Source organism: Pogoniulus pusillus, chromosome Z, assembly GCF_015220805.1.
Source record: "Pogoniulus pusillus isolate bPogPus1 chromosome Z, bPogPus1.pri, whole genome shotgun sequence".
Classification (NCBI taxonomy): Eukaryota; Metazoa; Chordata; class Aves; order Piciformes; family Lybiidae; genus Pogoniulus; species Pogoniulus pusillus.
This window is the reverse complement of record NC_087309.1, coordinates 15403194-15418086: the sequence shown is the minus strand read 5'-3', so window position 1 is coordinate 15418086 and position 14893 is coordinate 15403194. Positions and strand designations below refer to the sequence as shown.

Sequence of the window (14893 nt, the reverse complement as noted above, 5' to 3'; positions counted from 1 at the left end):
GTCTGTATGGCACTAGGGTTTGGTTATATTGTAAGGAGAAGCTGCATATGAAAACAATGCAGTCTGGTGTCAGAGGCTTATTTCAAAGCCCATTAAAATCAGCAGTAGACATTTAATTTACTGTGATGTGTTTTGGTCATATCTTTCCTTGCCCCTGTCCATCATGCCTGTGACCTTAGGGCTACTCCCTGCTGCATATCCTCAACTAAACTCTGCAAGGGACAGGGCTTTGCTTTCTGTGTTTATCGTGATGGCTGTTTCACAGAGCACTGTTGAAGATTGCCCCCTCTCTGGTGTTCACACCAGAGTCACAAGCGTTGCTCATTTATCACTCCTTTTTCAAGATGCTGAGATCCCACTGCTTGACTGGGTTGTGTAAATTGACGCCACCATTGGCTTTTGTTTTCTTCTGTATTGTTTTTATCTGAACACATTCCAGCATACCTCCCTCTCCAGGAGCCAGATCTGTGATCAGAAGGGCTTGTCATCTCATCACCTTTCTTCACCCCGGTCTATCATATTTCTACCAGACCTGTTTGAAGTTCTTTAGTTTGCAAGTAAAGCATTAATTTCTGAAAGGCCTTCATGCTGGGTTTGCAGACATTAAAAGCTGATGACTCCTTTGTTCTAATGGCCACAGTATATGCACAGTGGCAGTATGACTTCCTATTTTTCATGGAATCACAGAATCAGTCAGGGTTGGAAGGGCCCACAAGAATCATCTAGTTCCAATCCCCCTGCCATGGGCAGGGACACCCTACCCTAGATCAGGGTAGATTTGTCAGGTTTCTGCTGCACTCTCAAGTATAGAAGGGACCTTTAAGATCTCCATATGAGAGTGTTCATAGGCTGCAAATAAGGTACTTCTCTATCTTCAGTGAGATCACAAGTTTATTTTCCTGAAGATTTTCAGTGTCAGGCATTTTATTTGACGCTTTCCATTTTTAGCAGCCTTAAAAATGCTGATGCTGCAACAGATCAAGCAGTGGCATATCAGTCACAAAGATGCAGGGTTATTTCCACTTGTCACTTCCACACTTATACCACCATTGGTTTGCCACAGCATTGAGTTAAAGGTCAAAATGGAAATGCTTCTCTCTGCACCACAAGCTCTTGTCAAAAACATTACTTCTGTTTTTTTCTTCTTTGTCCTCCTCTAAATACCACCCTGGCACTATATCTCTCTGGACATGTCTCATCCAAGTCTTGACCAGGCTGAACAAATCTGTTTAGCTTTTCCCTCCTGATAACATCACAGGTCAAAGTGTAATAAACAGAAAGTGAAGGGTTGAGCCACTGAAGCAGATCAAGATCTGCCATGGGGGTACCACAGACAGTAGTGTAATGTTCTGCATGAACGTGCAGGAGATGTGTTCAGGGATAATGTGCTTACATAGATAGAGAATTTTTTTAATTCCAGGGTGTTATCAGATCTGGAAAAATGCTGAATGAGTGGGTTGCTGCAGAATCAGTCTATTGCTACACCATGAAGGGGAGCTGTGTTCCGTCTTTAAGATCCACTCTTGAATTGCATAGCCTTTGCAAATAAATAACTCATTAACTGAGCCATTAACTAGATCTTTTCCCTGCATTAAATCTGTATTATCTTTCCACTCTGCATCCCAAAAATTAATTTTCACTCTCAGACCCACACCCAAAAGGGAAACCAATACTTCAGTGGAAATACTAGACATAAAGGAGTATCATCCTGTTTCAGATGAAGAGAAGTTGGGGGGGAGGGACAGAAATTACAAAAACATTCAGTCCTCATCAAATATATTCAGCTGTTCACACATATATTCATGCATACATAGGTAGATGTAGCCATCTCACTCCTGCTACACATTATGGTCTGGTTTCAGTAGCCAAGTCTTTTACATAATGCTTTCTACCACAGCATTAAACTAGGATATAAAATGTTATTGCCTGGAACACAAACCCTATGAGGAGAGGAGGGAGCTGGAGTTGTTTAGTCTGGAGAAGAGGAGGATCAGGGGTTAACCTCATTGTTGTCTACAACTACCTGAAGGGAGGCTGTAGCCAGGTGGGGGTTGGTCTCTTCTCCCAGGCAACCAGCAACAGAACAAGGGGACACAGTCTCAAGTTGTGCCGAGGGAGGTATAGGCTGGATGTTATGAGGAAGTTGTTGCCAGAGAGAGTGATTGGCATTGGAATGGGCTGCCCAGGGAGGTGGTGGAGTCACCATCCCTGGATGTGTTCAAGCAAAGCCTGGATGAGACACTTCACAGTATCACAGTATCACAGTATCAACAAGGTTGGAAAAGACCTCACAGATCATCAAGTCCAACCCTTTACCACAATTCTCAAGGCTAGACCATGGCACCAAGTGCCATGTCCAATCTTGCCTTGAACAGCCCCAGGGCACTTAGTGCCATGGTCTAGTTGACTGGCTAGGGCTGGGTGCTAGGTTGGACTGGATGATCTTGGAGGTCTCTTCCAACCTGGTTGATTCTATGATTCTATGATTGTTTGATCTCTGTAACACCATGTCCAAAACACTGCACACTTGCACTGTGATCCTGGGCTGTTGAGGCTGTTAATAATGCTGCCATCTGCTCTGATGATGGGGCCACTCCTCTGGGAACAGATGCACAGTGAAACATTGACGTTTACTAACTTCCTCCCACACTCTAACAATCTCGCAGAGCACCCACTGCTTTAACCTTTTGCCTGCAGCCCATACTACCTTCCAGCTACAGCAGTGCTGCCTGATGTGCTGTTTTTCATCAGTGCCCTTGGGCGTGACCAACCTGAGGAGATTCATTAATGCAGGCAGTGGCTGGAACTGAATAACCACATGATGGTGAATGTAGAAAAGGAGAGGATACACCAGGTAAAAGGAAGCAAGCATTGGTCTAGAGCTTCCTACTACTTGGACTTCCAGCAGGTTGTCACCATAGAATGTTGCCTAATTTAAGAAATTAATCTTTCTAAGGTAAGAATTTATTCCAGATAATCATAAAATCTAAGACAGAATAGGGGAGTATCCAGTAGGGCAAGAAAAACAACCACAAGAGGAAAGTCTTTTGCCAAGAGTAGTTTGCTTGTAGCAAAGGGTGGCTGGTTCTTTGAAATGTAGACTACTTCAGGGCTGTACAGAGGCCAAAACCAACCCTCTGAGCAGAGAGACATCTCATACCATGGACATACAGGCTACAATGGAGAGTAAAAAGATGAAGGTGTCTCTTTAGAGTGAACCTCTCAGAAACTCAGCTCTGGTCCTTTCCACAGTCCAGAAAAGTGTTTTTGAAACTTATCACTTATCATGAGATAGTGGATGCAGACTGTAAGGCTATCTGGAGATCTCCAAGCTACCTACGTAGTGTATAGGCACCTCTTGCAATTCTAGTATGGGCAAACCACTCAGAGAATGTAACACAAACCCAACTGCAATTGAACCTATGAAGCGTTAAATAAGATTAAATCAATGCAGAAACAAAAGCAGTGTAAAAACAGTCTTTATTCTGTGAAATTAGGGAAAAGGAGCTAATCTGAAAACAAAATCCCCACAGAAGAGAAGCCACAGCAAACAGTACTCAGGGCAAGCCACTGATGTAGTTTGTCATGGACTCTGTTTAACCCAGTACTAGTAAGTCAAAAAAGTACTTTCCTAAGATGAAACCTAACCAGATAGGGAGGAAGGGAGTGTATGGAGGGGCAAATGCAGCACTTGCAATGACTGAAGTAGAAGCTGGTGAACACTGGAACCTCTTTAACTTTATGTCCATCATCCCCAGATTGTTTTTTCCATCTCCTACAAGACTGCATTCAGAAATGGTGGTGCAACCCTTCATTGCAGCTTTCACAGACATTCCTCCTACATGGGAGAAGAAGCATATATGATTCATGAAGGGAAACAGTTTCCATACCTACTCCTGCCCTGATCCATAAAGCCTCCATTTCCAGCCTATTCCTAACATCCAGTTTGCTTCAAACCCACCAACACGTTTCTGTCTGTTCCCGTACTCTGAACAAAGAAAGAAGCAGCAAGGTTCTCGTGGCTGACTTGAAGAGCAAAGGATTTGCATTGTTTTTATGGGTGCTGGAAAAGTATGGTTTTTTTTAGAAATATCTAATATTCTGATGGATGTTTTTATCTGAAATACAAAACAATGTGTAAGGGCACTTCATTAGTTCCTCACTTTGATTTGCTTCCTCACACCAGTGCATCCTGTGCACAGCTAGTTACATCACAAAGATTTCCTCTATCTACACCTGACAATTAATTAAGGCAGATTAGGATTTTTTATTATTATTATTATTTATTTCAGTGGTACACTGAATTAATTGCACCACTTTATTTCTGTTTCTGTGACTCAGAAAATTCTTGTTTTCCTTCGTGTTGTCTCTGTGAAACATTTTCTAACTCAGGATTTGGACAACCTATCTATCAGTTTCATAGGAAAGACCTTCAGACATCATACCATCACCTCTCAGCATTACCCACACAGAAATGCATCACACATGACCATACATAAAATTAATTTTTATTAGTCTGCTTCTACAGCAGGTACTGTTGCCTGTAATTTCCACATTATTTTTCCTGTCTGCTGGAGAGCCACTGGGGCTGCCATGAAACACAGAAATCTTTATCTGTAGCAGGAAAGGAAAATGGAACAACCAGGGAGTTTGATGTCTACCTTTCTCCCTCTGGTTACAGCTCCTCAGGTGGGGAAAAGGTTGCTGAATGGAAGTGTTACATCGTTCTGGCAACCACAGCCATTCAAAGACTGGAATTTTCTCACATGGAAGATCTTCTGGTATTCCAAAGGCTCATCTCTAGTATTCATGGGAGGGACACGTCCCTGGATCTCTAGGACCAGAGGCACCTCTGTAACAAATAGCATGCAGCCCCCAGTGCCCAGCACCACCTCATGAGAAAGCTCTATATTAATTTCACCTGGACCTCTACTTAGGAGGGACCTGGCTTAGGGGCAGAGTCATCCTCGTGCACCCTAGCTAGGACAAGCATGTTCAGTGTCCTACTCAGATTTACTACATGCCCATGTATCTGATTGCTTAAGCTATTCACTTCTGCTCTTGACCTCAGCTATCCATGCATGATGGGAAAGGAGGAAGGAAGAAAAAAACATTTTTTACCAGTTTTGAGCATATTCCATTGCAGATCTGTGTCTCTTCCTCTTTTTTTTTTTAACTTCACACTTTTATTTCCCTGTGATGCATCACCCTACACAGTTTTCACTCATTTAACCAAAAAGGCTAAGGACAGACTCACATAAAAGATAGTTACCAGAATTCATTAACCCAGCAAGGTCAACACACTGAGTTTCAAATCCAGTGCAGTTTACAACTTCATTACCACACTGGAAGGAGTCCACACTGTAGCAGGCAGGACACTGGTATCCATTGGGCACATTGTCCTCTGGTGGCACTGAAAGGGAAAGAATATTCCACTGCTGGCTCATTAATGATACAATGACAGGAGCAAGCCATGTGACGGCTTTGTCTGGAAGCCTTCACCTCAAATGTGGCAGGCAGGGAGGGAGTGAGTTATAAGGAAATAGAGAGCTTACATGAGATAGAAACTGTTTGACAGTCATCGCCTGTGCAGCAAGCCAAGTGGCTCCGTGCTTTTACCTTCCCATAGTTCATTGTGATAGGGCCAATCTGGCACATGTTGGATGACAGGCAGGACTTGATAGATGAAGGGATAACCATCCCTCCTGTAATGAAGCAAATGGCAGTACCAAGTTCTTTACTGCAAGTAACTTCTTTCACCTTCTGTCAATTCCTACTGCAGCATCCTGAGGGCTAAGTGGATTCAGAGGTCAGTGAAGCTCCCCCCTCACCCCTGCCCTGAGCAGAACCAGTGACTGCAGTATCTCCTCAGAGAAACAAGGATGCCATCACATCTGAAACACTAGTGTGACATTTTTCCTTCTCCACATTGTGCTTAAAGACAAGAGGAGCACGCAACTCCTCACAGCCATCTGGCCTCATTGCAGAATCACAGAATACCAGGGGCTGGAAGAGACCTTGAAAGATCATCCAGTCCAACCTCCCCCTACCAGAGCAGGGTAACCTATTCCAGATCACACAGGAACACATCCAGGAAGGTTTTGAGTATCTTCAAAGAGGGACACTCCACTCCCCCTGGGCAGCCTGTTCCAGTGTTCTGTCACCCATTCAGATGCTCACCTTAATCAGAATGCCCTAGCGATAGAGCTTATGGGATGACTTGCATATTTCTGACACACCACACACCCTACTTCCAGTCCAGAGAACACACAGTCCATTGCAGCCACAAACATCCTGACACAAGTGTAGTCTTCCCCCAGATCTAACCCCAAAAGTTGTAATGGGAAGCAGAACAGTTACGTTTCATTTGCTAAGGCCCCTCCAGTGGCTCTTTACAAGCTGAAGAAAAACAAGAACTGGAGCTGCCAGTACCAAAACTAGCAAGGATATGAGCCAACCTCCAGTCAACATCACCATCACCGAAGCCAGGTAATAGTTAAGGACATGCCACTAGCACAACCAAGTGTGCAATTGTCTTAGGGGTCAGCATCCATCTTTGGCTTGCCAGCCATGGGAACATGATGATAACTCAGCCCCAGTGGTGCCAAATGGCTGCCTGATGTCCCCTTCCTTGCTCAAGGATGGGAGCCAGCTGCAGGCCAATTACTCCCCCCTGCCATGGCAAGTTCACCCTCAGTGAACTTGCCAGCACACACCAGCAGCCTTGTGCCCCTCACAGTACAACTTCTCAACCCAACTACTGGCATTAGCCAGAGTTGTGAGCCAGTGTCTCCCCCTAGCACGCTGCCTAGGTACTCCCCTCCAAGAATAAAAGCCAAGCCCTCTCAGTATGAAACTGCTGCTCAACATAAAGGAACAGAGAGATTGTTCCTATCCTGATCTCTGAGTCACCTGTCAGTGAAATGGAAAATAAACAGCTTATGCAAGACTCACCTAAGACAGAGGTGAGAAGAAAGGCTTGTCCCCAGACCCACCTTGAAAGTTGAGTTGCAGAGAACCATAGCAGATGTGTCACCTACCTATCGTGACCTCATGAAGAATAGTGGCACAGGTATCTTCACCATCTCCACTACAAGTTTTCATGGGGCCAGAGCAGCTTCTTCCTATGCCATGACAAATCTCACACTGAAGGCAGATCCCTGATGAAACAAAGTGGACACGTTGCTGGATAGCAGTCATGAGAGAACTCAGTTCCCCTTTCATCAACATTTTGCGTCAGCACTTGATCAGCACTTTTCACACTCCTCTTCCCTTATTTTTCCTGTTTCATTGCTTAATTCATGGATTTTTTTTTTTTCCTATTATTATGTATTCTAGTATGAGCTTGGATTTGGGCAAGTGAGGAGAAGCTATTTTGGGATAGTATTTTACATTTTAAACACCAATACCCAGCTAGCTTCCCGTGTCCTCTATTCAGTGATGTTTACCTGGTTTTCTGGGGGTTGCTAAGAACAAACAAACCTCTCCACTCTGGTAGATGTTCAATTATTCCTTCATTCTCATACCCATCAATTATTGCTGTGCAGTGAGCAGGTGCACCCAAATATCTGGAGATCAAAAGTCTGCCAGCAGGTGCTGACTGTGGATGTGCAAACAGAAGAATGGCCTCTCTCTGTAGAGGTCAGTGGAAAGCGCTTTGCCAGCCATTTTCTGGAATGCCTTAGGTAGACAGGAATACCAAGCACTCAGCATGAAACACTCATTCATGAAAGAATAAGGTGTTTATCAAGAGAGGCCAAGCAGCATGTTTTGCATCAGAACTCAAAGCTCCAGCATGGAGATTCAGAGGTCTAGGGCATGTGTCAGTTCCATCTAGGGCAAGGTGCCATCTAGGGCACCTTGCATCAGTTTGTACTGGCCACACAGAATCATAGAATCAACCAGGTTGGAAGAGACCTCCAAGATCAGCCAGTCCAACCTAGCACCCAGCCCTAGCCAGTCAACTAGACCATGGCACTAAGTGCCTCATCCAGTCTTCTCTTGAACACCTCCAGGGATGGTGACTCCACCACCTCCCTGGGCAGCCCATTCCAATGCCAATCACTCTTTCTGGCAACAACTTCCTCATAACATCCAGCCTATACCTCCCTCGGCACAACTTGAGACTGTGTCCCCTTGTTCTGTTGCTGGTTGCCTGGGAGAAGAGACCAACCCCCACCTGGCTACAACCTCCCTTCGGGTAATTGTAGACATGGAATGGAAGGTCTGATATAAGACCTCCAAGACACCAGTGCTCTTCTAGAACACAGCTGAAGGACAGCTGAAAAGATATACGTCTCAAAGTATCACAAGACTCTGAGTATAAGCAAAATAAATGAGGGCCTATGTTTGTGGCAAGTGGTGGCTGATCAAAGGTATATCTGTCTCAGAGAAATCAAAATCACTCCTATGACTGTGCCAGTTAGATCACCAGTGACCAGCATGGGGTCTTACACATTCAGTGCTCATTGTAAATATCTATACCATCATGGACACATTGATACATAGCATTAAAGGTCCTGCAAGAGCAGTTAGTCCTCTATGATGCAAATCCCCTTGGATGAGGGGTTTCTATGACTCAGACGGCAGGAATGGCCCCACACATAAAGCATCCATTCCTAGACACTTCTATGCCTCAAAGCCCCACAGGTTGCAGTGGAAAACTCACCTGCATCCAGAAGAGCCAGAAAGAAGCTGAGGCCAAGAGTCATTTTCATGCTGATCATATGTAAGCACAGGAACTGCTGAGTCTTGCTGAACACAGCACTGTGTGACACAAGGACTTTATCAACCAAAAGGAAACAGAATACTTTGCGGGAGTGGCAGCTAGGGAAATGACGTGACCTGAACCTCAGACCCTAAGCTTAAACAGAAAGCTGTGATATGTCCCAAGATCACACACACACAAAGTTGAATCCAGCAGCAAGCAGCTGTTGAACCCAAACGAACTCTTTATTAAATACAAACAGCAATGGCCATGATATGAAAGAGATGTTTTTCAACTTATTTGGTATCACAGGATACCAAATGGTCAGGCATTGGAGCAAGTTGCCCAGGAAATGGAAGAGTCACCACCTCTGGAGTTGCTAAAAAACATGTAGATGTGGCAGTTTCAGAAATGGTTTAGTATTCACAGTAGTGTTGACTTAATGACTGGTGTCTTGGGTTCTAATGCAAGTTCCCAGAGACTGTAATAAATTTGATAGACCCAATAACAATTTATAGAGTGTCCTCCCCTCTTCCCCCCCCTTTTCCCAAAGATAGGGATTAGATATAGGGAAAGAGTGTTGAGGAGAGCAGGAATTAATATGTGGCCGGGTCGGGAATTTATCAAAAATAGTTATTTTTATTTTTCCCAAAGACCCGCCCCCACAACTATATATACAAAGATTAATTTAGTTTAATAAGCAGATTCAGTTGCATGAGAATTAACCTACAAGGATACCATCAATAATCTGACTATATTGGAAGTCAGAAGTTGGAAAAGGCCTCAGCTATTAATTAATAGTGGTTTCTTACTAAATTAAGCTAAGCCAAATAACTCACTCAGGCTGACTCGTGCGGTCTGTCTTCCTCTTCTTTTCCAGCAGCTGCAGGTGGATCGTTAAGAGGTCGTTAAGGGTCGTTAGGCACACAAAGGAAAGCGAATAATAGGAAAGCGAATCCTTGGTCTCTCTGCAGTCCAGGCACAGGGGAGTGTGTGAGCTCAGGCAGACACATACGTCCAGGCACAGGCAAACTCCAAAGCGGGAACCCCAAAGGCGGGAAGACCCCCAATATTTATAACCTTCGCTAGACAAAGGGCAGAGTTACCACACCTTAGGCATGAAAGCGCACGGCCAATCCCAGCCTGGCTCCAGCGCGGGAACTCATGGGGCAGTCCTCCCCCCCTTCACGGCTGCAGGGCAGATGAAGGGGGGGGGGGGGGCGGGGAACCAGGCAGCTTTTCCTCTTTCCCCCCGAAGTCCGGGCAGGAGAGGAATTTAGGGGTAGAGGACTCCAGGACAGAGAGAGAGGTAAGCACACCCAAAATAAATCAATCTCACTCGATTTGGAAGTTAAAAGGAAAAGTTTAACAATAACTTAGAAAGGTATTGGAGGTAGGGAGGTTTACAAAGGATAGGGAAGGGAAAACAGCAAAATACAAAAAGGGATGAATACAACCCGAGCGATGGGGGGGTCATGGAGGGTAGCAAAGCTCCCTAGCAGGTCCCCATGTTGTGCGTACCAGTGTCTCACATTGAAGGCCAAAGCATTGTAAAACCCAAAACAATCTTCCAGTCCCATGAGAAGTTGCCTCCCTAGTGAAGATAAGAGGTAAACATTGGCCTCATTGTTTTTCCAACTGTCGGCCTTGGTTCTCATGCACGCTCAACACCTGGTGTGGGCCGAAGTTGGGGTGGCCTCAGAAGTTGTTTATGGTAAAAATTGTCAAATTATATGGGTTAATTATAATTTGTGCCAATCTGTAAGAATAACATAAAATTAGTCTGAATTGGTGGGTTACACCTCTTTAGAAACATTATAAAGCAGTGTGCCTGCATGGATCGGGAGCTTTTTGCCTGCGTGTCTGCTCGTCTGCTCACTTGCCTGCCCGCCTGCTGCTCCTGCCCCGGTGACCTCTCATTCCTGATCGGCCCTGCCCGACGCAGGGGCTGCGGAGGCCAGAGGCCCACTTCAGCCCAATCCTGACAAAGGAAGGGACACCGCCCAAAACTTCGAATCCAGCTGAACTGAATTGCTTAACAGTGAGTAAACCAAAGAAAAGACTCTTTTACCTAAAGACTGAATAACTTCGGAAGACTCAAAAGAACTCTAAAAATCACAGACTCTCTTTATTTGCCATTTTCTGTAATGTTACTCTGCAACCTCATATCAAAAGGATTCACGTGGGTGATCTAGTTTTGGGAGGGGGATCTCCGTGTCTGAGCAATAAACCACTTGATCTTTACAAGTTAGCCTCACATGTTTTCCCCACAATTCTCCCAAACTACCTTCCACAACACCAAGTCAGCTTGGTGGTTATGCTGCTGTTCTTCAGTGGCTCTGCTCTTTGGGATGTGAGCACTGATGTGTCGGATTTTAACTGCTCGTTTGTCCAGGCGTGCAGAAATGTCCTGCCAGAGATCAGCAGCCCAAATAGGCTTCCCTTTTCTCTGCCAGTCATTTCTCTTCCACTCCTTCAGACACCCCCATAAGGCATTTGCTACCATCCATGAGTCAGTGTAGATGTATATCATTGGCCACTGTTCTCACTCTGCAATGTCCAGGGCCAGCTGGATGGCTTTCACCTCAGCATACTGGCTGGATTCACCTTCTCCGTCTCTTGCCTCTGCAACCCTGCATGTAGGGTTCCAGACGGCAGCCTTCCATCTCCGCTTGCTGCCTACCAGGTGGCAGGATTCATCTGTGAACAGAACATATGCCTTTCCCTCCTCAGGAAGGTCACTGTATGGGGGGGCTTCCTCAGCACGGGTCACTGCCTTCTCTTCTGCTGACTTCCAAAGTCAGTGCCCTCTGGCCAGTTGGTAATGACCTCCACAATGCCTGGGTGCTCAAGAGTCCCCATCCTAGCTCTCTGAGTTATCAGAGCCATCCACTTACTCCAAGTGGCATCTGTGGCATGGTGCGGAGTTGAACCTTTCCCTTTAAACATCTAAGTTGTCGTGGTACTGAGTTTAGGAGAAGTTCAGGGAATAACATGCGAGGCCGATTTGTAAAGGTTTAAAGTGATTTATTACTAAAACTATTAGAAATCCCCTTCCCCAAACTTAATTATAGCTATCCCTCATGAGTTCTTGGTTCGTGGTTGAGAATTAAAATACAGAATGGCTAAAATAAAGAGAGTCCATGATTTTTAGAAAACTCTGAGTCTTGAAAAGAAAAAAAAATTGTCAGTCTTTAAATAAGAAGTTTATCAGTTACTCACTGTCCAAATGCAGTTCTGAAGAGTTTTTAAAGCTTTACGAATTGTGGTGTGCTGTTTGAACTTCCGCGGGTCCGATCGAGTCGGGCGTCAGCGCGTGAAGCTGACAGGGACCGGGCACTGCCCCATTCATGCCGAGCTGGCTTGCAGCTTCTATTGCTGCGATGTTTGTGCAGGCATGGTATCATTCAGAAGAAAAGCAGGCTTAAGATCGAGGTGCAGGGTTTTTAAGAGTGAGGAGAAAGCAAGGGTGCTCAATTAAGGCAAAACAGCATTTTTATAGTGTTCAAAAGAGGTGTGCTCAGGCGATTTTATGTTAATTTTACAGATTGGTACAAAGTTATAATCAATTCATACAATTGGACAATTTTTACCATAAACAACCTACAGGACCACCCATGGGTCAGCCCCCAACAGGTGGTCAGCAGGCTATGGGAACCAAGGTCTTTTGGCTCAAAACAGAGCCAATGTTATGTCTCTGCCCCCCTGGGGAAGAAATCTTCCCCAGGCTGTTTAGCTCATGCAAGCAGATATAAAATATTGTTTTGGTTTTCGATGGCTGGTACCATGTGAGCCATGACTTAATGTACAATTGAGACCTTTGCAAGGGGGCTCTGCTCCCTTCCATGACACAAGTCAGGACTGGAAGCCTTGGAGCTAAAAGGACTGGTGACTCCATCCCAATCACCTCAGAGGCAGCTCTGACTCCCTCATAGGCAGCTAGGATTTCTTTCTCTGTGGGGGTATAATTGGCCTCTGAGCCTTTGTACGCCTTGCTAAAGAACCCAAGTGGGCGGCCTCGTGTTTCATCAGGAGCTTTCTGCCATAGGTTCCAGCTAGGACCATTCTCACTGGCTGCTGTGTAGAGAATGTTCTTAATCTCTGGGCCGGTTCGAACTGGTCCCAAGGCCATGACATGAACCACCTCTCATTTGATCTGGTCAAATGCCACCTGCTGCTCAGTTCCCCACTCAAAGTTATTTCTCTTTCTTGTAATGTCAAAGAGTGGTTTCACAATTTGACTGTACCCGGGAATGTGCATCTTCCAAAAGCCCACAAACCCCAGGAAGGATTGTGTCTCCTTCTGGTTAGTGGGTTCCACTATAGTGGCCACTTTATTCACCACATCCATAGGGATGTGGCGTCGGCCATCCTGCCATCGAACTCCCAGGAACTGGATCTCTCTGGCAGGCCCTTTCACTTTGCTTCTCTTAATGGCAAAACGAGCATCCAACAGGATATTAATGATCTTCTCACCCTTCTCGAAGACCTCCTCTGCTGTCTCACCCCATACAATGATGTCATCGATGTACTGCAGATGTTCCGGAGCTCCACCCTTTTCCAGTGCAGTCTGGATGATGCTATGGCAGATTGTAGGGCTGTGCTTCCACCCTTGAGGCAGTCTGTTCCAGTGGTACTGGACTCTTCTCCAGGTGAAGGCAAACTATGGCCTACATTCTTCTGCAATGGGGATGGAGAAGAAAGCATTAGCAATGTCGATTGTGGCATACCATTTGGCCTTCTGTGATGGTTTGGGCTCTTACTCGCCCCCCACACACACACTTTTGGAATTGCCCCAGCTAACTCAGAAAGGCCCCCAGGAATATAAATGAAGCTATTTATTTTACAGCAGCAAATATACAAGCAGCTACTTACAATATATACAGTTATATACAGAAATATACAAAGGATAAACAATATAGAAGCACAACTCCCCTCCCAGAAACCTGAGTCCCCAGGAGGGGCTCTCAAACCACCCCAACACCTCCCCTTGCCCTCTCAACCTTACCCCAGTTCTCAGAAAGAAGAGAGGTGCAGCCAAGAGGTTAGGGACCAAGGTTAGTGGCAGCAAGGTTAATGAGATGCAGCTTCGTCAAATCCCAGAAGCAAAGTGAGAGACAAAATGGAAAATGCTGTCAAATGTTTTACTTCTTCTTCCCAGAATTCTCAGTGTGACTGTGAAAGAAGGAGACACAATTGTTTTCATTTCACTGCCCATTATCTAGTTCTTTTACCAAAACATTCTAGCTTGCTTCAAACTAGCACAATCCACCCCTGTCTACTTCACTCAGAGTATCGCTGAGAATTATCCATTCTAATTATCCATTCTAATCTAAACCAATATTTACCATAAAACAATATATACAAGTTCAGTTCACACTTCAATCAGATGTAGGTGATTCAAAAGCACAGGGACTCCCAGGTGACGTTGGGTTCGTGCTCACATACTGTGGATTCTTTCATAGATTCGTCCAGTGTTGGGCGCCAATGGTACCTAGAACAGAAAATTCCTAACAGCTTGTATTATACACTCTGAATTTAAACTCTCTCAGCTAAGGTTAGATTTCTCTGCGGAATACACTGGATTTCACCATTCTCCTGCATTACCCAGTAGGTATGACCAGGACCTTCAGCAGAAACCACCCCTCGGACAGGTTTCCCTTCGCCCGAAGGAGAAAATACCCAAACAGTTTTCCCTAACAGATTCTTCTCACGTACAACAGGAACTTTATCACCGTCTACTGTTTGGACCAAATCTGATTGTGCAGGTCCTGCTCTGTTTACTGAACCTCTACTATTTACCAACCAGGTAGCTTCTGCTAAATGTTTGTCCCAGTTTTTCAGAGTTCCACCCCCCATGGCTTTTAGGGTGGTTTTCAGCAAACCATTGTAGCATTCAATCTTCCCTGAAGCTGGTGCATAGTAGGGTATGTGATAGATCCATTCAATACCATGCTCTTTGGCCCAGTTTTTCACAAGATTGTTCTTGAAATGAGTACCATTGTCTGACTCGATTCTCTCTGGAGTTCCATGTCTCCACAAGATCTGTCTCTCCAAGCCAAGAATGGTGTTACGTGCAGTAGCATGTGGAACTGGATAGGTTTCCAACCATCCAGTGCTGGCTTCTACCATCATTAGCACATACTGCTTACCAGAACGAGATCGAGGTAAAGTGATGTAGTCAAT

General features: G+C 45.1%; 1 protein-coding gene across 2 annotated transcripts; it reads right to left on the bottom strand.

Moving 5' to 3' along the window:
• Positions 1–3463: 3463 nt before the first annotated feature.
• Positions 3464–8752, bottom strand: LOC135173226 (phospholipase A2 inhibitor NAI-like). 2 transcript variants are annotated; one of them, XM_064139967.1, is made up of 5 exons: positions 8669–8752; positions 7041–7160; positions 5556–5705; positions 5273–5413; positions 3464–3838 (listed from the first exon to the last, which is right to left on the bottom strand). In XM_064139967.1, exons 1-5 carry the CDS (start codon positions 8724–8726, stop codon positions 3597–3599), a joined length of 711 nt encoding a protein of 236 aa, XP_063996037.1. In that variant the 5' UTR covers positions 8727–8752; the 3' UTR covers positions 3464–3596. The 2 variants fall into 2 exon arrangements, with proteins under 2 accessions (XP_063996037.1, XP_063996038.1); XM_064139968.1 differs by lacking the exon at positions 3464–3838 and adding an exon at positions 4607–4834.
• Between the last annotated feature and the right edge of the window lie 6141 nt (positions 8753–14893).

Excerpts from the sequence above, each read along its gene's own strand:
- LOC135173226 (XM_064139967.1), bottom strand. The coding sequence starts at position 8,726 with ATGATCAGCATGAAAATGACTCTTGGCCTCAGCTTCTTTCTGGCTCTT. Across the intron at positions 7,161-8,668 it reads TCTGGCTCTTCTGGATGCAG|GGATCTGCCTTCAGTGTGAG; the intron begins GTGAGTTTTCCA and ends TTGTTTCATCAG. Across the intron at positions 5,706-7,040 it reads TCTTCATGAGGTCACGATAG|GAGGGATGGTTATCCCTTCA; the intron begins GTAGGTGACACA and ends GCTTCATTACAG.